General features: G+C 37.0%; 3 protein-coding genes across 3 annotated transcripts; 2 read left to right on the forward strand and 1 right to left on the reverse strand.

The window, feature by feature from the left end:
- Nucleotides 1–2,442: 2,442 nt before the first annotated feature.
- On the reverse strand, nucleotides 2,443–4,793 carry LOC124541622. The gene is made up of 2 exons (XM_047119544.1): nucleotides 3,029–4,793; nucleotides 2,443–2,923 (listed from the first exon to the last, which is right to left on the reverse strand). The coding sequence occupies exons 1-2, from the start codon at nucleotides 3,238–3,240 to the stop codon at nucleotides 2,593–2,595; spliced, it is 543 nt and encodes a 180-aa protein (XP_046975500.1). The 5' UTR covers nucleotides 3,241–4,793; the 3' UTR covers nucleotides 2,443–2,592.
- An 8,150-nt stretch (nucleotides 4,794–12,943) lies between these two features.
- On the forward strand, nucleotides 12,944–20,399 carry LOC124541508. Its single transcript, XM_047119424.1, has 4 exons — nucleotides 12,944–13,477; nucleotides 13,591–13,754; nucleotides 17,383–17,795; nucleotides 19,744–20,399. Exons 1-4 carry the CDS (start codon nucleotides 12,944–12,946, stop codon nucleotides 20,397–20,399), a joined length of 1,767 nt encoding a protein of 588 aa, XP_046975380.1.
- Nucleotides 20,400–20,424: 25 nt separating this feature from the next.
- On the forward strand, nucleotides 20,425–21,699 carry LOC124541509 (piggyBac transposable element-derived protein 2-like; the record flags this gene model as incomplete). The annotated part of the gene is made up of 1 exon (XM_047119425.1): nucleotides 20,425–21,699. A coding segment is annotated over exon 1 (1,275 nt), but the record flags the coding sequence as incomplete, so codon positions are not given.
- Nucleotides 21,700–24,446: the final 2,747 nt, after the last annotated feature.

Below are 24,446 nucleotides of genomic sequence, written 5' to 3' on the forward strand. Positions count from 1 at the left end.
GCGTAAATAATCTTAGACTGAATAATAAAAAAACTAAAATTGTAAAATTAAGCACACCAAATGTGCAAAATGTAAAACCCGATGTACTTATCAATGGGGAATCGATGGATCCAGTTGAAACAACTGAATTTCTTGGCCTTACTTTTGATGCCAAGTTACAGTGGCTCCCCCACATAAACGGATTGGCGGGTAGACTGAGTTCTGCGGCATTTGCGATCAAAAAAATTAGATTACTTACTGATGTTGATACGGCTCGACTAGTATATTTTAGTTACTTTCATAGTATAATGTCCTACGGTATTATGCTTTGGGGTAACGCAGCCGCTATCCAAACTATATTTGTGCTGCAGAAGAGGGCTATTCGCGCAATCTATAACCTAGGAGCCAAGGAATCATTAAGGTATAGATTTAAAGAAATTAAGATATTGACTGTTGCTTCTCAATACATATTTTGTAATGTTTTGTATGTACGGAAAAATATTAATGTTTTTATGAGAAGATGTGATTCTCATAACATTGGTACAAGGAACAAACACAATCTTGTTACTCCTGTTACTCGACTGCATAGAGTCAGTAACTCTTTTGCGGGGAAATGTATACGCTTCTACAACAGGATCCCAGAAAGCGTTCAAAATGCTTCTGTTGCCAAATTTAAAAAAATTGTTAAGGAATGCTTGTGTGCAAAAGGTTACTATACAATTAGCGAGTTTATGTTTGATAGCACACCTTGGGAATGAAACGATCGCCTCCTGGCTATTTCTAATCATATACTACTATGTACCTTATAAATTTGACAAAAAAAAATAACAGAAAAAAAGACCCGCTGAGTTTCTTTCGCCGGTTCTTCTCAGGTCAGGGTGTTCCTTTTTCCGAACCGGTGGTAGTGTTTATTTGACAATCAATAAGTAAGTGTAATGCTTTTATATTGAATAAAGGAATTTGAGTTTGAGATGACACCTCTAAATCTAAAAATAAATTACAAATTACGTCTGTAAAAAAATATAAATATAAAAATAAATACGACACAAAATTTGAATAAAGTATCTTTGAAAGATAAACTAATAATTAAAACGAAAGGAAAAACAAAAAAATATTATGCTAGTGATGAAGAAATATTACGTGATCTCATGGAGCTTGAATAGGATCTGAACTTCAATAATTAAGACTGATTGTAATACTATTTTTATTGGCATATATATAAAGTTTTATTTACATTTTATTTAAATATAAATATGCATACTTCTAGCTTCATAAGACTCAACGCACACGTCCGGTTTGGGTTAGCGTTCCGAACAGAGCCGAACCGAAGTTCGCCTCTGTTCGGAACGCTCGCATTTCATTCAAAATGTTTGCCAAGGCGCACTTTTCAGTTGCACACCAACACCAACGTTTTGCTTTGCTCTATAGAACTCCATTACCGATAATGCATAAAAAGTTAGTCATTTCTTTGAAATCGTGTATCAGCTCCCATTATCCTAGCTTGACAGTAGTCTAATGCTGTAATCGGATAAGGTCGATTTTCCTGTAATCCATTTCTACCATAAGGAAACAAGTAGAACCAAGATGGTTCTTCTGCTCTTCTTTCTCTTGTTATTTGTAAGGGCGGCTTGGTTTTTCTTCTCAGCTGATGGACAGGTAATTCACTATAATTATCGTTAGCAATTACTGTGGATAATTCAGGAATAGGTTCATCTATGACACGTAAAACTGACGAGGTTATAACAATATTATCATTGTTTAAGTCATCGGATGATTGTGATGAAAGATGAGTATTTCTTATAACATTAGTATCGAAATCTGGTTCATTTATATTTGTAATCAATGTAGATACTTCAGGAGTATTTTTTATAATACTATATTGGTCATTGTCAAGTCTACTTTCCTGTGATTTAGGTATATCTGATTTTAAAACCGCCTACAAGGCCGTAATCTTGGTGAATGATATCAAGCAAGCTGCTCCATTCTGAGCAACACTTGACTTGACCTTTTGGTCCCCTTGAATGGGAATCAAACAAATAATATAAATTACCATTTTTCCAAATTGCTACCGATATGCCGTTACAAGTTATAATAGCTCCCTGATCGTTACAAGATTCCGCAAAAAAATCTGTTATGCCATTTTTTTGATTTGGGAAACCGTCCATATTTATGTTTAAATGGCCGCAAATCGAATAATTTTCATCGTGAATTTGCAATAAACATGAATGACTTAATACCTCAAAATTGGGCCGTAACTCATGTACACGTAAATATTCTATATTAGCTTCGGCCAAAATTGGTGCCCTTCGAGAATGGGTAATAAATGCTAAGGAATGATTTTTTTTTTTCATGTTAAAAGTAATTTTATGTTATTTTTTTAATAACAGGTAAAATAAAAATAAAACAACAATTATTAAATAAATATTTATTCTGATTCGGTTTCTGAGCTCTCAGAAACCGAAATAATAAATTTGGTAGGATCCGACGTCGTGGTATCCAATATTCCGTCCAATTCCTTCATTTTCTCTTCCTCTTTTATCACATGGTCAATGCACCGTAACCACTTATTTTTATCCATCGTTTTAACAGCCTCGTGGAGCAGATTTCTAACCTCTAGAATTTTGAAGGTTTTATTTCTTCTGCCAATGTAAGATTTAACTTGAGCCCGCAATGATATGGAGGAAGACGACAAATTGTTATGTTTTTAGCATTGGCTATGTAGTCAATATATTTTATTTTAAATTTTTCTTTATCGATCTTGCTTAGAAGCTCAGCTTTTATTTCGCTTCGTTCGTAAGCTATTCCTTTATTTGTAGGCCCAGCTTGTATGTCCTCTTTCCTCCAAGACATATTTGGCAGTCGCTCCACTTGGCGTGAGTGGTACGGGGCTTTGTCCATTACGACGACTGACCCCGGTTCTAACTTATTAAGTATATCGAGGAACCTTAATAAAAAAAACATTATTATTAAACATTACTATTACTATAATTTATTAATAAAATTATTATGAACATCAAGGAGAAAAAGAGTGATATATAGAGTATAATACCATTTTTCAAAATTATTGGCGTCCATGTCTCCATGGTAATCGCCTTCTTGCTTTTTTGCCTCAAAAATGAGTTCGCTGTCATCGAGAAACCCGTCGTCGCTCCCTATATGAGCAACTATAATTCGTTTTCCTTTTACAGGATTTTTGAGGCCTGTTGTAAGCCCACTCAAATAGGCTCGACGGGAGTTCTCGATGTCGTTGTCGACCCACATATAATTAGCAGTGTGTCCTAAAAAAATTTAAACGTTTAAAAACGGAATATAATTTATATCTATTATATGAAATAACAAGACAACTCACCTTCATTAACCCAAGTTTTGTCTAAGTAATAGATTTTTCGATTTTCCCGCCGATATGCTTCCATTTTGAGCGAATACCTCTTCCTCCAAATTTGCAAATCTGGTCTATCGAGGAGCACACTTCGCCTTGACCTTTTGATGTATTTAAAATTGATTTTTTCTTAAATCCTATACATAGTGGTCCTCGATAGTGACGGAAAATCGGGATCAGAATTGAACGCTTCGACAATCATGTCGACCGTCGGGAGTACCGCGGTAGTAAAAGTCGTGAACTTTTCTTCTGATCCCAGTTAGCGTAAAGTCATCCAGATTTGCTATTATTGATCTTGAAGGTTTTGTAAGTTTTGGAGGAGAGTCTATTTTGTGCTCTTTCTTATATTCATTTAGTAGTCTGTAAATGGTGGACTGCGCCACACCCATAATTTGGGCCGTAGGTTTCACGATTTCGGACACGTATGGGTACGACGTAATGTTGCTTTTAACAACTAAAACCTGAAGCAGTTCCTTCACTTCAGCCGAAAATTATTTCTAAGGAGGAAAAAATAACAGTTTTGAATTCAATCCTGGTGGAAACGCCGAAAACCCCTTTTATGAGTGTATTTTCTGTAGAACCACCTTTAATAAAAATTAAATTGCAAGCTGAAATTAGTACCCAAACGAAAGAATTTTCATCGCCCAGAAAGACTAAATTAGGTCGTGAAGTTAAAATATTACACATACCGACATATTGAATATTATAAAAGAGCTTGCAAGTGTCATAAAAATGAATTTCGCAAATATCTATGACCAGTTAAACGTAGGGAAGTCGAATCGTGATGTAAGGCATTCGGATGATGTAAAGTCGTTTTCGCTTACCATATATTTCTATTCTGCCAGAGCGTACAGACTTTTAATAAAATATATGCCTCTTCCTCATCCTTCGACACTAAGTAGCATTTTGTCTACCCATCAGTGCAATGATGGCTTCATGAAAGAAGTTTTGAATTTTCGTCTGAAAATTACAGTTTGAAGAATGTAGCAGTAATCCTTGATTCGATGTCTATACGATACGATTCAAAATCAGACAAAGATTGCGGCTATGTTGATTATGGTGGTATCCTGATGATTCAGAAACCTTAGCTACAGAGGTGCTAATATTTCAAATAGTTTCCTACACTGCAAAATTCAAATGTCCTATAGCATATTTCTTTACTAAGTTAGGAGCTGACTTACAAACCCATTTAATACTAGCAGGTATACGATTTTTAAATGAAATCAATATCACAGTCAAATCTATAACTTGCGATGGCACTGTTACAAATATAAGGACTTTTTGACAATTAGGGTGTTATTTCAAATTTCCAAATATAAAACCTACTTTATCCATCCAAAAAAAGACAGTCAAATTCATTGTATTATGGATTCACCCCATATGCTAAAATTATTTAGAAATGTCTTGGCAGAATGTAATTTAGGTTCAGTGACAGGAAATATATAAATATATTTTAAGTACATAAAACAGCTCCATAAATAGTCCAGTCAAATTACGGCTAAAAACGGGTTAAATAAACATGAGCGAACACAGTTTGGGCATTTTGAGGATTGAAAGGGGGGTGCACCCTGAGCTTAAATTCCAATTTGAGGGGCTGTAGTGAGGTCAGCTCAAGGTCATTTCGACCGAAACGCGTTTAATTCGATATCTCGAGAATGATCACTGTTAGCCAAAAAATTATAGAGACCTTTTCTTTTCCAAATTAAATTTACCAACTTTTTTATTTAAAACTTTTTTTTCTAACATTAATATTTTTCAACTTATGACTCCCGCAAGGCAAAAATTTCATTTTTTTTCCTATTTTTCGTCGTTTTCTCCCCAACCATTGGATTTTATTGAATTTTACCGATCATCAACGTAAAGATCTTTTAATTATGAACAATTTTGTTCTTAAACTTTTTTCTGTAGTGCCAATACTTTCGTAGTTATATATCATTTTACCGAGCGAATTCCGCGCCATTGTCGCAACGTGTATCCACAGACACACTGTTGCGTGTATTAGTGCAAGTAAGGAACATCTGTCCTCGATTTTTATACCTGGGGTAACCCTCGTCCCATGAAATCTATTTTTAGCCTAAGAAAGGGTCGGGGTAAAGGGGAGTGGAAGTGAGCATAACCGTTCAGTTGTTCAGTGTTTTCTTGGCTTCTACGCAGTGAGGATCAAAAATCGTGTATTTTCGGTTTTAGAATGTTGTGCTGCTGTAAAAAATAAAAATGGAACATTGCTTTATATGCAGCAAAACGTTGAGTGAAGGAGAAGTTATAACGGTGCAAAAAAAACGGATACAAACACTTATAAAAGCCAGCGTGATAAGGGGAAATAAGGAACATGAGCGCATGTTAACCTCTCTATCGAGTATAAGGTAATATTCATTATTTTTTGACCGTTATAAAAATTACTTTTCATCATCACAAAATTTTCCAGTATTTACTCCTGGTATTAATTATTTATTAGGGTGCATTCTTCGTGTCAAAGACATTATGGAGACGAGAGAGCTGCGGCGGCTGTTGTACGGCGAAGTCTGTCGTCAGACTCTTCGTCGTCATCGCGGACACCGACACCTTTACCCGTGCCACATGAAGAGGAATTCGATTTCAAAAACTCGTGCTTTATTTGCACCGAAAAGATTCCGGAAAACGTTCAAGAAACGAACCAACGCGTTCGCCTCAAACAACGAATTCGTATAAGTTCGGTAAAATCATTTTCAGCGGTGAAAAAATCCATATTGTCGATATTGGAGGGCCGAAATGATCAAGTGTCACAGTCGGTGAGTGCGCGTATACGAGAAGTTTCTGATGATGTTGGTGCTGGCGCAAGATACCATCACAAATGCTGGCTCGATTTAAAAGTTAAACCGAAAAGGGGAGTAAAAAGAAGACGCAGTTGTGAAAATATCGAAGACATTGTCGACGCAATATACAATTACATGCTATCGAATGATGATGATTGTCAATTTAAACTTTCCGACATAACCCACCAAATCGAGGGTGCTGAAGAAGTAGACTTCCGTACCATAAAAAAGTACTTAATAAACAAGTACCGCGATAATATCGTGATATTCGAACGACCACGTCTTGGCACATTTATTTGCTTAACGAATGCAGGTGCGAAAATTTTGAGCGATTCGTTTTATAAGGCGAAAAAAGGAAATCCAGCAGAAGAGAGATCACGTGTTGTCGAAGAAGCAGCAGGAATAATACTAGAAGATATTCGAGGCCTTTTGCTGCAAGACGAATTTCCTCCGATCGACGATTTCATGAAAAATATTGAGTCGACAATTCCACAATCGCTCAAAGTTTTTCTTCGCACTTTAATAATGAAATACAAGTGTTCAACGACCAATAAGTGGGAAACTATCTGCACTACCATCGCACATGCCATCATGACTGCAGTTCGACCTCGCCGATTTCATTCTCCCCTGCAATTGGGAGTTGCAACATTTCTGTACAGGAAATTTGCGTCAAAACATCTCATCGACATACTGTCAGCTTTTGGATTTTGCTCTTCCTACAATGAAGTGTTATTATTTGAATCATGCTGTATCCAGAATCATTCTCCAAAAATCGGGGTATATGGTTTTTCCCAGTTTGTCTTCGATAATTCCGATTTCAATGTTAATACAATTGATGGCCACAATACTTTTCATGTAATGGGGGGTATACAGTGCGTTACTCCTTGCGAAGCCGTCTCTTACGAAGCACCTGCCTCGCGGAAATCTACGAAATTAACTGCGGCGGAGATAGCAAAGTTCGGACACATCCCTATCGAGACATACGAAAACCGTTGTGGCCCGAATGAACTTTGTGCCCTCAACATCAATTCCATTCGTCCGATAAATCTGACGATTTCTCCAACGCTTGCCGACTTTTTATGGTTGTATGGCAAGTGGACTGTTCGACCCGATATTGGTGGATGGAATGGCTTCATGCAGCAAGTGATAGCTGAAAGATCATTCAAGAAAACGAGGGTGATTCCATTACCAGTCATCGATGCTCCTCCGTCCAAAGAAGACACTATTTATACCGCGTTACGTTTGGCTACCGAAAAATGCAAAGATGCCGGGCAAAAAGGATGTGTTGTCACTTTCGACCTTCCGCTTTTCATGAAAGCTCACGATATTATATCTGGCGTTGATTCGACTTCACCTGTCGGTAAAATAGTCCTCCGTTTGGGCGGGTTTCATTTATTGATGTCCTTCTTAGGCTCAATAGGAAACATTATGGATGGCAGTGGCCTGACAGAGCTTCTACAGACGATATACGCTGGTAACAGCGTCGTCCATATTTTGTCTGGACATGCATATTCTCGGGCTGTCAGAGGACACACACTGGTTCACCAATCGCTAGCCAAGATGATAATTGACAGCATGGAGAGCGAATTTACGGAAGAAGAGCGAGAAGAACTTGATTCGATTTTATCCGGGCCCGAACGATCCTACATCCTCGCAGAAGCCGAGAATCCTGTTGTTGAAGCCGCGTATAAGAAATTCGAAAATCAACTGAAAGTACTTGAAGAGCTGAGCCCGACCGGAAGACTTTGGATACAATACTTTCGTATGGTTACGCTCATGAAAAACTTCATTGAAGCCGAAAGATCGGGAAATTGGAACTTGCATCTTGACACCATCCAAAAAATGTTGCCATATTTCCACGCTAGTGGCCATTTCTTGTACGCAAAAGCAGCACATATATATCTGCAGAGAATGATGGATTTGCAAGATAAATTTCTTGATTTCGAGCTGCAAGATTTTGTTAATGGCTTCTTTACGATGCACTTTACGGACAAGTCGTGGTCAGGAATTATGTCCGACATGGTAATTGAGCAAAGATTAAATCGACCTATGAAAGTAGCTGGTGGACTAACGCAAGGACGTGGGATAAACTCTCACACAACATCCAGATGGATTCTAGGAATGATCTCAATGCTACACGTTTGTGACGAAGTCGAAAATTTTTGCGGCGTATTCAGCGCAACTACTGAGCAGCATGTTGATGCTAGACCGTCGCGCATTGTGCGAGATAACAGCGACTCAGAAAAACTGGACAACTGGTTGAGTGAGCGCCAACCTTTCATCGAGGCATGCAACTTGCGGTCACTAAGTACTGGTGCCATCGGCGACTCGACAATCAACTGTCATCTTTGCGATGAAGTTGGCGCGAAAATGTTGAACGAGATGATCGGAAGACCATTCGCGACGTACAAGTTTCAACGAAAAAAAAAAGTCCTTCCATTAGCTGCAATTACCAACAGCATCCGCGTGGATGACAATGCGCCAGTTGTTCCAGTTCAGCCGCTGTTATTATTCCAACGAATGACTCTGTCTGAAAATTTGCCAACGGAATTAAAAGAAATCTTAAAACACGAGCTGGCACCTTATCCGATGTCGTTATTCACACAGGAAGGAATGCGCCACGGCACAAAATCTACGTTGTATGATTGCTTCCTGCCGTTAAAAACACCTCCGGACTTAGGGCCGAACCCAAAATTCATTATTGACGGTGGATTTCTTCTACACAGGGTTGTGTGGGGCAGCAACGTTACCTACTCCGATATATGCCAGAAATACGTAGCATACACAAAAAAACACTACGGTACAGACGTAGTAATTGTATTCGATGGCTATCCCGAAGATATTTCCAACTTTGGCACCAAATCTGCCGAACGACTGCGCCGATCCCAGTTGAAGCCATGTGTGGATATAATTTTCACCGACAATATGACCGTCACCGCAACTCAAGATAAGTTTTTAGGCAACGAGAGCAATAAGACCAGATTCATCTCACTACTGAAAACGGTTCTCATCAAATCAGACATAGAGGTGGAGCAAGCCGTAGAGGATGCGGATGGTCTAATTATCAGTACGGCTAAGAGAATTTCGCAGGAGTATAGTGCTGCGGTTGTTATTGGTGAGGACGTGGATTTGCTGGTTTTGCTGACTGCAACAGCCGGCGCGTGCAACAACATTTTCTTGAGAAAACCTGGCCGAGGCAAATCGACGGACGCTACATATAGCCCACACTGCCTCAAACCGATATATGGGCCGAATGCCGCAAAAAACCTATTATTTTTGCACGCCATTAGTGGTTGCGACACAACGTCGGCACCATTCAACCTAGGCAAGCTGAAAACAATGACCGCATTGAAAAAATCTCCGGATTTGGTTTCGTTAACTGAAGTTTTTCTGCAAGACAAAGCAGATAAAACAACTATCGCTTCAAACGGCGAACAATTCATTTTGAATTTGTATCGCAAGGCGGGTGACACGAATTGTACAAATCTCAACGAGCTCCGATATAAGGGATATAAAAAAATGGCAGGCAGTGGGAGGGTTAAATTAGAATCCCTTCCTCCTACCTCTGATGCGGCATTTTTTCACTCGCTGAGGTGTTTCTACCAAGTACAATACTGGCTGGAAAATTATCTGGAACCCGAGGAGTGGGGCTGGCGTCGCACCCCCCGTGGATTGGAGCCAATAACGATGTCATTGCAACCAGCTCCGGATAATTTACTGAGATCGATTGCGTGCAAATGCAAAACCAACTGCGGCAAAGCGTGCGGATGCAGAAAGGCCGGCCTCTTTTGCTCAGTTATTTGCAATAATTGCCAAGAGAACTATTGTTCCAATATGGCCAAGATTACCGACGATGATGATCTTGACGTAATGGACGAGGACGACGTATGCCCCGATACCGCCAGGGCCTTTAATATTCACGAATCACTTCCATCGACCTCGGGTGCTTAACTTTCCGAATTTTATAACCTATTTTTTTTATCAATAAATGTGTGAAACAGTTTTAATTGTTAATTTACTTCTTACCCAAATTAACCGAAAAATTTACCCAAATTAAATACCCTATTTTTAAATAGTTTCATCGATTGACCTTTTTATATTGCGACAGTGGCGCGGATTTCGCTCGGTAAAATGATATATAACTACGAAGGTATTGACACTACAGAAAAAAGTTTAAGAACAAAATTGTTCATAATTAAAAGATCTTTACGTTGATGATCGGTAAAATTCAATAAAATCCAATGGTTGGGGAGAAAACGACGAAAAATAGGAAAAAAAATGAAATTTTTGCCTTGCGGGAGTCATAAGTTGAAAAATATTAATGTTAGAAAAAAAAGTTTTAAATAAAAAAGTTGGTAAATTTAATTTGGAAAAGAAAAGGTCTCTATAATTTTTTGGCTAACAGTGATCATTCTCGAGATATCGAATTAAACGCGTTTCGGTCGAAATGACCTTGAGCTGACCTCACTACAGCCCCTCAAATTGGAATTTAAGCTCAGGGTGCACCCCCCTTTCGATCCTCAAAATGCCCAAACTGTGTTCGCTCATGTTTATTCATTTCGTAATTTGACTGGACTAAAATTACAAGACGAGAAATAAACTGTCACATGTAAAAAGTAACAGCCTGTAAATTTCCCACTGCTGGGATAAGGCCTCCTCTTCCATTAGGGAGAGGGCTTGGAACATATTCCATCACGCTGTTCCAATGCGGGTTGGTGGAATGCACAGATTGAAAATGGTGGTTTTAAAGAACGATGTGTTCTAATTTGAAGAATTGGAAGTAAATCCATGTCGGATTACAAAAATTAATTTGGATATTTGTCGCCTCGTGGTGTCTCTTTTCGAAATTAGAATTTATGACAATTGTTCTTTTTCGTAACAACGATTGTGGTTCTTTACAGAGAAACTTAAGAATATTTCTCATTGTGCATTTCGTTATTTTTGGAAAATAACCGGGATTGACCGGGTAAGTTGATAAGATTCGTTTTAGATTCTAATTAGAATTGTGTCTCCTTTTACAGTTATTCTCAATGCTTATTTTCTCAAGTTGTTTCCTTGGATAACTTTCCTTGAATTATTTGTTTGGCTGTATCATCGAGTGGATTATTTTCGACGCTTTTCGAAGAATTTTTCAACTTAATTTCGTTGCATATTTTGAGAGGAGGCCTTAACCCATTAAAGGGATATTTGTAGACTGTTGATGATTCCTTAGGGCTTAACCAAGTTGACACTCTACAATCGTAATCGCTACTAGAAAACTAAACTAATGCATGGGCATGACGTCATCTCAACGCTAAGTCACGTGATCAAACAAACGAATAGAAAAGTCGTAGACAAGTTGACGTTCGAAGTGATAGAATTGAATGTAATCGTTTCTACAACGATAATCTCTAACTCCATACAAAATGGTAGCCAAGGTGCAGTTTTGACAAGCGCTGACGAAATGTTTTTGATCGATAGCTAAGCGATCTTAGAGACTCAATAGTTAACGCTAAAAAATGGTGTCCTATGTGGTGATCGATAAGTGTTTTGTTTGTTAAACTCAATTTTTCCTACTATTACTTTTTAAAACGCATACTTTAAATATATTGTGGAGTGCTCATAATGAAAAAGTATGGCTCAGGCGGCAAAATAAGACAAAAATTGTCAGTGCATGGAAAACATACGCGAAATGCCAAAGAGCTTCAAAGGGAAGCTCTTTGTCATGAACTCCGACACAAGACTTCGTTGAAAGGAACCAAAGAGATTCCCCTTAATGTTAAGGTAAGTACTTAATAATCTGATTGATAATTTATGTATTTATTAAGGCCACACCACATGTCATAATAAAAACATATTCAGAATTAACATAAAGTGTGCGACTCTTCAAGACAGCCACAACAGTTATTTATGTTACAATTTTATAATAAAAACATACTACAAATATACACCTGACACCGTAATAGAAAACAGCGCTTTTAAAATATATTGGGCAACGCAGTGTCATACGCTAAGTGCGATAGACGTGACGTCTTGATTTATTGTTGTTGCTTTTTACCTGCGGTCGATAAGCGCGTACGCGCGCGCCTGTGTGTCTGTGCGGCCGGCGATTGCCGGCGCAGGTGTGACTTACGCGAGACTGTACTATGAAATATATTTAGTATGGCGCGTTCTACATCGTCGGATGATATAGATATTTATGAGAATTTCAATATGAATACTGATGTACCTATCCACTCGTCTACTACAAACGATGAACATCCTAATAACATTATTAATGAGAACTTCGACATGAATATTTTGGAATCAACCCGTTTGCCTCCAATCAATGAACAGCAGTTTTATAGCACTAGGGAATCTAACATTTCTAACAAAAGGATGCGAGATGTTGATGAAGCAGAAATTTGGCACGTCGTGTCCAAATCGGTTAAGCCATACGCTCGTAGTTCTCAGAACGATGGAATACCAGAAGAAAATGTTGAGATTAGTGTCACATCCTAAGAACCGTTGCCTAAACAATTTGCCTTTGCCCTTTGACTTAAGAATAATAATATCCCAAATATCCTTAGAATCAGATATATTAACGCTTACAAATTAATAATACAATTTGAAAGTAAATCCGGACTAACAAAATTATTAGAATGCCAAGAGATAAAAAATAAGGGATGGAACTTGCAAAGAACCCTGGAGGTTGGTGTTTCATATGGAACTATTAGAAACGTGGAATTAGATTTGTCTGAAACTGATATTTTAGTAATTATTACTAGCTCGGTTGAGTTAATGGCAGTAAAACGGCTTAACCGCAGAGACAACAATGGAATCCAAGGATGGAAACCAAGTGAGACTACACGTCTGTGTTTCAAGGGATCCTCTTTACCTGCGTATGTTCATGTATATGGAGTGCAAACTAAGATTGAAACTTATACGTTTCCAGTTACACAATGCTCCTTCTGCTGGCGTTTTGGCCATCCTAGAAAAGTTTATCCTAGAAATAAAACAAGTGTGTGTCAAGTTTACCAAAGATCATGAAAACTCTGAGACTACAGGCCGTAAACGCATCACCACTGACCGAGAAGACCGAAAGTTAGTAAGGGAATCTTTAAAAAATAGAAAAAAAGCTTCTTCTGAGCTTGCTGTTGAACTATCAACGGAAGTTAATAAAACAATATCAGCCAGAACAACTCGCAGAAGGCTTCAGGAAGCTGGCCTTAAAGGCTGCAAAGCCAGGAAGAAGCCATGGCTCTCGGACAATAACAAAAGAGCCCGCTACGCCTGGGCCCTAAAATATCAATATTTTACGAAAGAAGACTGGTCAAATATCATATGGTCCGACGAATCAAACTTTGAGGTAAGTCAGATAATATTGTATACAATATAGATAAAACAAAATAAATTAAAATATTAATTAACCGATTCTATGTTTCCTAATTTCTTAACTATCTTGTTTACGATTAATTTCAGGTATTTGGTACCTACGTGCGTCGTCGCGTGGGCGAAGAATTCAACCCCCAATGCGTGGTACCGACTGTAAAACACGGTGGAGGAAGCGTAATGGTCTGGGGCTGCATGACTGATTCTGGAGTTGGTGAAATGTCCGTGTGCGAGGGTCGGATGGACTCTACAAAGTAAAAAACTAGTTACGTCGCTACCTGCAAGAATTACTGCTGTGATTAAGGCCAGGGGTGGGCCAACTAAATACAATTTTTTTGTAATAATAAACACCATATTAAACTTATAAAATTGTTTCATTTACTTCCGAATGAGCCTTCATAATAAAATTAAAATATATTGGGGGTGCTCCATACTTTTGGCCAAGGCTGTATGTATGTACCCCCAAACACCCCATCTCCTCAAGAATTTAACACCGAAGTTCAAGAAGGTGGTCAAGATATTTGTGATAATATGAATACTTCATCTAAAATTTCAACCTCTTACGCATCTGTCACTGCATCAAAACGAACTCACAAGCAACAAGATGCTTCTGTAAGCAAGCATCAATCGACGAAATCTAATAATAAAACGAGAAACAAAGATGAGGATGATGATGATGATATTAACTGGAGTGAAGTAATAAATCAGGTGCCAGAAACAGAATCTCTAGAAGAAAATAGCACAAATATATATATATATATATATATATATATATATATATATATATATATATATATATATATATATATATATATATATATATATATATATATATATATATATATTGGGACAGAACTATAATTACAGATAAGACAATACATTATAATAGACCGGATATTACATACATCATCCTCCTGCCCTTATCCCAATTTTATTTGGGGTCGGCGCAGCATATCTTCTCCTTCCACACTTCTCTGTCAGAGGTCATCACCCAAGTAACATTATTTCTAACCATATCGTCATTCACACAATCCATCCATCGTTTCCTTGGTCGTCCTCTAGCTCTATATCCATCCACATCCATGCTCAAGGCCTTCCTCACATTATGTTCCTCATTCCTCTGCATTACATGCCAAACCGACCGGGTATTACAGTAATAGATAAAAATAAAAATATAGTAATTGTTATAGATATATCAGTATGCAACACACATAATCTCCTTAGTACATACAATGAAAAGATTACAAAATACGTAGAACTGGCTACCGAGATCAAAAGGCAATGTAGATAACGTATAAATCTTGCCCATTGTATCTACAACGGGCGTCGTCATCCCAAAAACTCTCTCGACTAACCTAAGCGCCCTGCAAATGCCCGCATCCACTATCACACTTATTCAGAAAGCAGTTATTCTCAACACTTGCCGTCTCACACGTAAATTCTTGGCATCATCAGATCCTTAATTCTCCAAAGGCCGATACTTGGCTTAGGCTCGTGTGTCAGTTTCACTACCCCTCTAAAAGGGAGAAAAAACAGAAGATAACAAGAATATAAACATTTTTACAATAATAAAATTTACTCACAATAGAATATTGTATTTGATACATATTGTTTAACGTAACTATGATAACTTTCATTTCCTTAATTTTTGTGTTTGTAGGTATTGTGCACTCTTAGTTTCCTAGCAACAGGATCTATCAGCATTTTGCCCAACGGACAGCTAGTCGGTGCATAAGACAAGTCAGATGCTTTGAACCACTCTGCTATCATGGAAAAATTGATCTAGTTTCCGAAAACACGACAAGACAGAGCATTAATAAAATAAGAGTGAGCACCTAAAGTAACAATATTTACATAACATTTTAATTTACGAGGATCCATAGAAGATTTGGCCTGCCTGGTGTAATTGGATGCACAGATTGTACCCATATATAGCTTTTAGAGGTTTTATTTTCAGCTTTGTGATAGTAATCTTTTAATTTTAAATGTAAATGCAAAGTTTGGTGGAGCTACACATGATTCATATATATGGTCTTCTCGTAGAGTTGAATTATATATGCGTTAACTTCATCAGAATAATGAGCAAGTATGGCTCTTTGGTAGGTATAAAAATAAAAAGATCTAATCTATAGGCTTTTAATTGTGACTAACCAAATTTTTAAATAATTTTCAGGTGACTCTGGTTATCCACAACGCCCTTGGCTTATGACACCTATCCTCAACGCAGTTGAAGGTTCTAGGGGAGACCAATACACTCGATTTCATGTGCAAGCCCGTAACTGCATTGAGCGATGTTTTGAGGAGATGTTTGCTTAGAGACAGGGTTCTTCACTATCATCCTCGTGTAGCTAGCAAAGTTACAATAGCATGTTGTGTATTACACGACATAGCTTTGCAAGCTGGGCTGCCACCACCACAACCACTCCCCGCACATGACAATGGGGATGATGCAATAATGCAAGATCCCACATCCACTGTGTTTGTAGGTAGCCAGAGTGAAGTCATCCAAGGAAGAGCCATGCTGAGTTGTTTATTGAATAGGATATAGTAAGATTATTTTAAGCTTTATTATGAATCTATTTTACATTTCTTAATTATAAATTGAACTTTTATACTCGATATTTATCTTCTGTAAATATTAATAAGTTGTTGACTGTACTAGTCACATAAACAATAGTGTTTGCGCTCAAAATATTGTCGGCTTTTTCAAAAAAATTTTTGAAAAAGCCGACAATAGAAATATACCCATGAAAGACGCATTTATGGATACTAAGTATTATGCTGCCGAGCTCAAAAATATAAAAACTGCTGTGTTAGTATCTAATTATTTATTTATAATATTATATTAATTTGCGCTGAGTTTCACAAAACATATAGGTTATGATTTTTAATCCCCTTCAATATTGGTTGTCAAACCTTTCTGATTTTTTTTCTAAATTTGTCGAATCATGCCAACACATGATAAAATTAAACATACATTGCTAATACAAAACTACTTTAAATGAGACTTACAAACGTTGGCTGATATCCCAATAAGAACACGAAATGTTACAAACTCTAAACTCATCGTCCCCCGGTGTAATAATACTTACGGTAGGCAGACCTTAGAATACCTTATACCAACATTATTGAACGGTAGACCGTTCCATAATGTTGGTATATACATACGCATATACCATATAAGCTTGATGTACATTTTACAAATATAAAATAATTTGACATAATACATGGAACACCTGTATACGCTATACTAAACGATGTTATTTTTCCTTTATAGCTGTTTTGTTTATTTTAAGTTTTGATATGTAAATATAAATAAATAAATTGTTTATTGATTCGCAAATTTCTGTTACAATCATAAGGCAGAGACCTTCTTTTAAGTTTAAAACCTGTGTCAGAAGGACTCACTCTTCCCATAAACATACAATATTAATTATAAAAATTCAAATTAATAGGATAACAATAAAATAAAATAGAAAAAAGAACATGCAAAAACTGCGGAGTGTAAGTGTGTGTGCGTGTGTGTGTGTGTGTCTGTGTGTATATGTACCTGCGTTTTGTTTATTTTATAATTATTGTTTAAGTGTTGACAACGAATACCGATGTACGGATAAATCCAGTGGGGTTTTTGTTACATCGTTGTCTGTATAAACAAAGCATGTGTTGTTGTTTCCTCAAAATACAACTATCAGCGCCATCTGTCAACAGTTATGTACAACAATGTGTTTTCCTATATAGTCGTTACAATAAACGTAATTGTTCTTTTAATAACTTTTGTTAGAAGAGAGCACGTAGTTTTATTTCAAATATAATTATTAATAGCATGTTTATTCAATTAATCAATAAAAGCAAATAAAAATCATTTTTTATTTTGTTCAACAGATCATCCAGAGAATCCTATGGTGATGACGCTATTGGTTGTTGTACAATTACACCGGGACAATGTAAAATGTGTCCTGAGCATAAAGTACGAAACAAATCATATAATGTAACAATGATAGTGAACGAAACTGACGGTGAAATCATCAACTGTAAGTGCCATGATTGTGTAAATTCAGCTGGTGGATGTAAGCATGCAGTTGCCTTTTTGATGAGAGCTCATCGTCGCAGTGAAGAACCTCCATGCACATCAGTAGAGTGTTCCTGGAAGAAACCTATTTTATCTAGAGTAGGTACTAGTCTCAAGTACATTACAGTTACCCAGCTGTGTAAAAAAGAAGTACCTGACAGATCAAGCTCAAGAGTAGTTTATGATGATTTTATTTCCAAGGCTGAGAAAAAGAAGGTTGATACCTGTGAGTTGCTGAAATATCAGCTTGACTTTATACATACTGATCTTATGATGTACTCTCTGCATATTTTCATGACCAATCAATGGCAGGAAATTAAAATGGATGTAGAAAAACTTATAAAGCCATGAAGGCAATATTTGATGTCACTGCAATACAAATTATTCAAAAAGCAACAAGAAAGCAGAATGAGAATAGCTTGTGGTATGAACTTAGATATGGTCGTATTACTGCTTCCAAAGCACATGAAGTGAGTGTTTGCCATACACCAGATGGCTCATTAGTTGCTGCAATTAGGGGTGCAAAAATACCTGACACTGCTGCCATGAAAAGGGGTAGGAATTTGGAGAAAATTGTAAGGAAAACAATAAGTAACAAATTAAAAATTAAAATTGATGCGTGTGGTTTGTATGTGTGCCAAAATTATCCCATGATTGCAGCTTCACCTGATGGCACAGCTAATGATGACATTGTAGAAATAAAGTGCCCTAGTAAAGTAAAATGTATGGATAAATATTTAGAAAATGGCATATTATCTGAAAAATGTAGAGCCCAGGTGTAAATACAAATGTATGCCACTGGTGTAAAAAAGTGTTATTTCTGTGTTGCTGACATCAAATTTAAAGAAAATAAAAGAATTGAAATACATTTAATTCCTTATGATGCTGACTATGTTAATTATTAAATAAAAAAGCTTTTAGGTTTCTGGAAATCAAATATTTATCATATTTTATTAAGACACAAGTGTGTGACAATGTATACTGTGATATATGTTATGTACGTTGCTAGGGACCACGTTCATGCTATTCGTCATTCTGGTTGCCCTGGCATTCTAGTAATAAATTATCAAGCAAATTCAAGTATTTTTCTTTATCCACAAACATCTCAATGGCGACGAGGATAAAAGCATTAAAAACCGAATATAAACTAAGAAACAATCAGGCGAGTCCATGGTATATTGTATTTAAATTATTTTCGGCTTAAATAAATACTATTTGAATATAATATAAGAGTAAGACGTCTGTAAAATCGGTCCGTTTGATATGTCAAAAGATAATTGGGAAATTTACATTGACAGACTAGAGCATTTTTTTGTGGTAAACGCCGTTTAACCGACAAGAAAGGTCGCAACGTTGATTACTGTAATTGGGAATGAAGCTTATGAGATTAAGGTTAACTAATGTATATCCAGTAAGCCATCTCAAAAAAAAATTTGAAGATTTGGTCGCTATAATGAAAGATCACATGTAGCCAAAACCTAGTATTGTAGCTGAGCGATTCAAGTTTAGGCAGTGTGTACAAAAAAGCGAACAAAGCATTTCAGAACCATTCTTTTAGATTTATGTAGTTCTCCTGGACAGCACACAGCGGTAAACACCGCTGCTGAATTAAAGCTTGTATTAGACGACTGGAAATTGGCACATAAGGTGAATTTAGCAGTTTCGGATAAAATTGCAAACGTCACTAATGCCGTTAACCCTTAATTTGGTAACGTCCGGTGGGACGAACATTACTTTTAAAAAAATCCTGCTCGTTTTTCATTCGATGTTCACTGACGCGTAATAGATAAAATATTTTTTTTATATCATAAACTAATAGTAAAAAATAATTGTTTGATTGTGGCAACATTGCATTTGTCAGTCGTGACACAAAATGTCGGCGAAGAGGCGGCCACCTGTTTTGCTCAAGGTATTTATTATTGTTTTTCCGTTTTTTTGCAAATAATATTATTTAATTTTACATTATATTATAAGTTAACTAACCTATAAATCATTTTAATTAAAAAGCATCTACGCTTCATTTTATTTTCATTGTGTTTTTTGGTACTAAAATGTTTTGTCCGTCACAGCGCACATTGCCAAATATATAGAAAAGTACAACTTTATTATCGTGTCCGCTGTGGCGGACAATGCCAAAATGTGTGTGCTATTGGTGTTTTGGTTTTTGTGCTGAGATTGGTTTTCGTTTCTTTGTCAACAGCCTAATCGTGCTAGTAAGATCATAGCTTTAGTGCCGAATGAACATGCACCTTCCGATGCTAGCGAAATATCTGATTCTGAAACAGAATTGCATGATGAACGTACTAACTCTTCCACCCCGCTTTCTTCTCCTGCACCATCAATTGCATCTTCTCTTGCTAACCTTACAATAGATTCAACGGATAACGAAGAATCAAATGTCGATGTTGCTGATATTATACCGGATTCTATAGTGCGTGAAATTACCGAATCAAATTATGAAAATGTTCCATCCCTATCAGCTATTCCTTCTTTGCCATCAACGCCCATAGCGCCATTAGCTTCTTCATTATCAGTGTCATCTCGAAAAACTAGATCCAAGAAACCACCAACAGTAAGTGCCAAAAGAATAAAGAAGGCTAAAAAGTTTCAGCTGACTTATAACTGGCGTTTAGCTCAATTCCGTCACCAAGTGACCATAGAAGCGGATGAGAATGAGAATTACAATGACCTGCCTGCAGATGATTCAGCTTTGAGTTTCTTCTACCTTTTTTTTTCCTTCAAATATTTTGAGCAGTATTGTAGAACAAACGAACTTGTATTCCGTTCAAGAAACCGGCAAGTCAATTCAGCTATCAGAGGAAGAATTTAGAGATTTTTTAGCTTTGCATGTAATTATGGGTATTGTTGTAATGCCTTCTTATCTCGATTATTGGTCGGATAAATTTAGATACGCTAAAATTGCAGATATAATGTCTTTGAAAAGATATCAGCAGATACGACGATATTTACATTTTGTTGATAATAATATGGCTGATGGAGACAAATATTTTAAAGTTCGTCCAGTTGTAGAACAAATACGACAAAATTGTCTCAAGCAACAGAAAATAGAGTCAAAATTTAGTATAGACGAAATGATGATCGCGTATAAAGGTTCTAAGGCAGGAAAACGTAAGCAATATATGAAAGACAAGCCAAACAAATGGGGTTTTAAAAATTATGTACGAGCCGGTGTATCAGGCATAATCTATGATTTCATATTATATGGAGGTGACGATACATTTCGTAATCATATGTTTAGTGAAGAGGAATTGTCCCTTGGTTTTGGCGCTCAAGTGGTCGTAGCTTTATGCCAAAGCATTGAAAGAAAACCAGCGACAATATTTTGCGACAATTTTTTTTCTTCTCCGGAGCTACTTTTCATACTTCGGGAAAAGTACGGAATCTTTGCCTTAGGCACTATAAGAAGCAATCGCCTTAGAGGAGCAGATGCTGTTCTGCCTACAGAAAAAGTAATGAAAAAAAAGCCTCGCGGAAATTTTGTTGAAGCTGTATGTGACCAAAACCGCTTAGCAGTTGTTCGTTGGAACGATAATAAGGCTGTCACATTTATCAGTTCATTTGTAGCAAGTGAGCCTTTAGAAAATATACGCCGGTATTGCAAAGATGCAAAAGAAAAAATTAACGTTCAGTGTCCACAAATTGTGCGACAATATAATAGACATATGGGAGGAGTTGATCTTGCTGATATGCTAATATCTCTCTATAAAACACCGTTTAAGAGTAGGAGATGGTATTTATCCATATTTGCACAGATGCTCGATATATGTATAAATAATGCTTGGTTACTATACCGCCGCAAACATTCAAGCAATGCAAAAGCTAAAATATCTCTCAAAGCGTTCAGATATGATATCTATGACTTATTGTTGAAGGAAAATAGATCCGCTAAAAGAAATAGAACTGAGGCAACCAAAATAGTAAAACCACATGTAGCCCGACCTCCGAGTCCAGTCAAATATGACAACGTAGGTCATTTCCCTTCAACAATGGAAGAAGGCCGCTGTAGGTTTTGCCTAAAAAAGACTGTAGTGTATTGTATAAAATGCAATATAAGATTATGTTTTGTAACGGGCAAAAACCCAAGAAATTGTTTTCTTAATTTTCACACCAAATAAATAAGTTATTAATTCTTAGATTTATATTTTTATATCTTTGTGTAGTAAAAAATTAAAAATTACCGTTTGTTTTATTATTTCCGTAATTTGACAACGTCCGCCGCAGCGGACATGCAAAGCTGACCATCAATGGCGAAGTTATTGGCAATGTCCGCTGTGACGGACATGGCTTTCCCCAGCAGTGGGCTATTATAGATTTTTTTAAAGATTTTTCTGGGACTTTTTGACACATCCCTAAAGTCATACAATAATAGAAATTAAATATTTTGAACTTTTTTTTTCTTGCCAAATTAAGGGTTAAAGACGATTTAGGCTGGAAACATACCTAATTTGGTTCTACAGGATTTTTTTTAATGATAATGAAATTAATGTTGTTTATTTTCCATAAAAGTACTTACTGCTTCTGAAAAACTTAACCAACAACAGATTATAAAAAATAAAACACCGAAACGGCTCATACAGTCAGTAGAAACTCGATAGAATTCCACTTATTACATGATCAAAAGAATAATTGATTTAAAAGATGAAGTAAAAATTACCATGGCTCTTCTCAATAACAATTTACCCACAATATCTGAAGAGTGGTCATTATGTTCAGATTTGCGTCACACAGCCATTCGATGAAGTGACTGCCTGTATGAGAGGTGAAAAGTATGTTACAGCAAGCGACGTAATTATAGTGACAAGAATTTTAAGCCATTCATTGGAAAAAGTCAGTAGATCGTCCAATTTTAACAAAGGAATAATTAAAAAATTTCTCCAAACTCTGCAGCACAACTTTAATAGAAGGCTAAGGAATGTGGTAAAAAGCGGTACATTTTCTTTATGTACTTTTTTAGACTCTCATCACAAGATGGTCGCTTTATCGGAATAAACAAACTGAAAATACCAAGCGCCGCGTACTGAACCATGTCCAGGAGTTGATTACACGGAAATGGCGGGCACCGACACCTGAGATCAACCCAAGTAGCAATAACACTGCATGGAACATATTTGACAAGTTAATGTCCAGTACAGTTACCAATCAACAAGGCACACCTGTCTCAAAAGCCATCAGAGGAGATGTTTGTTGACGATGACATTTCACCACGCAAAGACGTCTCGGGTAATTTTAACAACCCACAAGCCTGGTGGTATTGTCACCGTCACATTTATTCAAATTTAGCAGATATATATCGCACCAGCTGCAATATCGTCGCAACATCTGTGTCCTGTGGACAATTTGACAAATAAATTCAGATAGGAGAGCTAGTTTAAAAACGAATAAAGTGAGGCAGCTTATGTTCCTGAACGTCAGCTTGGACCAAGACAGTTTTAATTTGTGAAAATCTTTTTCGTATTTTGTAGTATGTACTGTCAACAAATTTAATTACAATTTGGGAGGAGGGTGGCGGTAAAATTTACCCATTTTTTGCAGCGAGTAGAATTGTGCAACAACAACAACAACGGCCTGTAAATTTTCAACTGCTGTGCTAAGGCCTCCTCTCCCTTTGAGTTTGGAACAAATTCCACAACACTGTTCTAATGCGGGTTGGTGGAATATAAATGTTGTTATTGTCGTTGATGTTGTCCGAATGGATAATAAAGTTCAGGCGGCTCAAATGAAAAAAAAATCGCCCAAGCTGATGGTCTGTTCGAACAGATCTTTTAATTTAGGTGATAAGATTTGGACGAGAAATTTTACGGGAGGAAAGAAATCGTCGCAAGGGTAGAGAGAATGAAATAGGTTCACGGCATTATGAGATGCTAGGGGAGAACGGTTCACCGATTATAAGACATATCGATCGAATAAAAATTAAATGGATTACTACCTGTAAACCATTACGATGTACTTTTAAATAAGGGCCAAATATCATGCGATTCCTGCTGGCTCGAATAGTATTATTCGAGCCAGCAGGAATAGAAGACTTACTTATTATGTAAAAATAACATATGTAATAAAATAAAATTAATTGACATTAATAACAAAATTAATAAACAGACATAATCAGGTGGCCAAGATTATCCATCAACAACTTGCACTTATACGGTCTTGTGGTATCTGAGGTACCATACTACAGGTATGTGCCCGACCCAGTTCTCGAGAATGGTCATATCATACTGTACTGGGACCGATCTATAATCACTGACAGAACTGTTGTCGCCAACAAGCCTGATATATTGGTGATAGATCGGTCAGAGCGCCGCACGATAATTGTTGACGTCACCAACACCTCATAACGACAATCTCGTGAAGGCAAAGAAGGAAAATAAAATATCTTGACTTTGCTCACGAGGTTGTCGATATGTGGGAGGTGGATACAGCAATTATTGCGCCGATAGTCATTTCAGCGAATGGCCTAGTGGCCAAGAGCCTCAACCAACACCTGAAGTGGCTCTCGTTAGGCAGCTGGATCAGGGGCCTGATGCTGTGCTGATACTCCTCGGCACGACGCGTATTGGGAAGAAGTTTCTCTCCCTGGAGCTCTAACCACCAGTGGCTGGGACCCTGTTCCCTCCACTGGTTGGCCTCTGTATTTTATATTTTTAAATATGTAGGTGTACAAATAGTGCTTAGTATATATTTTGTGTTTGGTATAAATGTTAGCGCGACACCTCTGAAAGGTCACTCGCTTACCAACTGTAGCGACAAATAAACGTGTCAACTAAGAAGTCTCGCATATTATTTCTACATCCCGTAATTATCACCATAAAGGATTACTCTAAAGTGGTGACCCCGACGTGATAAATTTAAATATATG

The sequence above is a fragment of the Vanessa cardui genome, chromosome 28 (genome assembly GCF_905220365.1).
Source record: "Vanessa cardui chromosome 28, ilVanCard2.1, whole genome shotgun sequence".
Classification (NCBI taxonomy): Eukaryota; Metazoa; Arthropoda; class Insecta; order Lepidoptera; family Nymphalidae; genus Vanessa; species Vanessa cardui.

Bases quoted from the DNA above. Each gene is read 5' to 3' on its own strand.
- LOC124541508 (XM_047119424.1), top strand. From the start codon at position 12,944: ATGGAATCCAAGGATGGAAACCAAGTGAGACTACACGTCTGTGTTTCA. The intron at 13,478-13,590 runs GTAAGTCAGATA...GATTAATTTCAG, and splicing joins CCGACGAATCAAACTTTGAG to GTATTTGGTACCTACGTGCG. The intron at 13,755-17,382 runs GTAAAAAACTAG...TTTGTTCAACAG, and splicing joins GGTCGGATGGACTCTACAAA to ATCATCCAGAGAATCCTATG.
- LOC124541622 (XM_047119544.1), bottom strand. From the start codon at position 3,240: ATGTGGGTCGACAACGACATCGAGAACTCCCGTCGAGCCTATTTGAGT. The intron at 2,924-3,028 runs GTATTATACTCT...TTTTTTATTAAG, and splicing joins GCCAATAATTTTGAAAAATG to GTTCCTCGATATACTTAATA.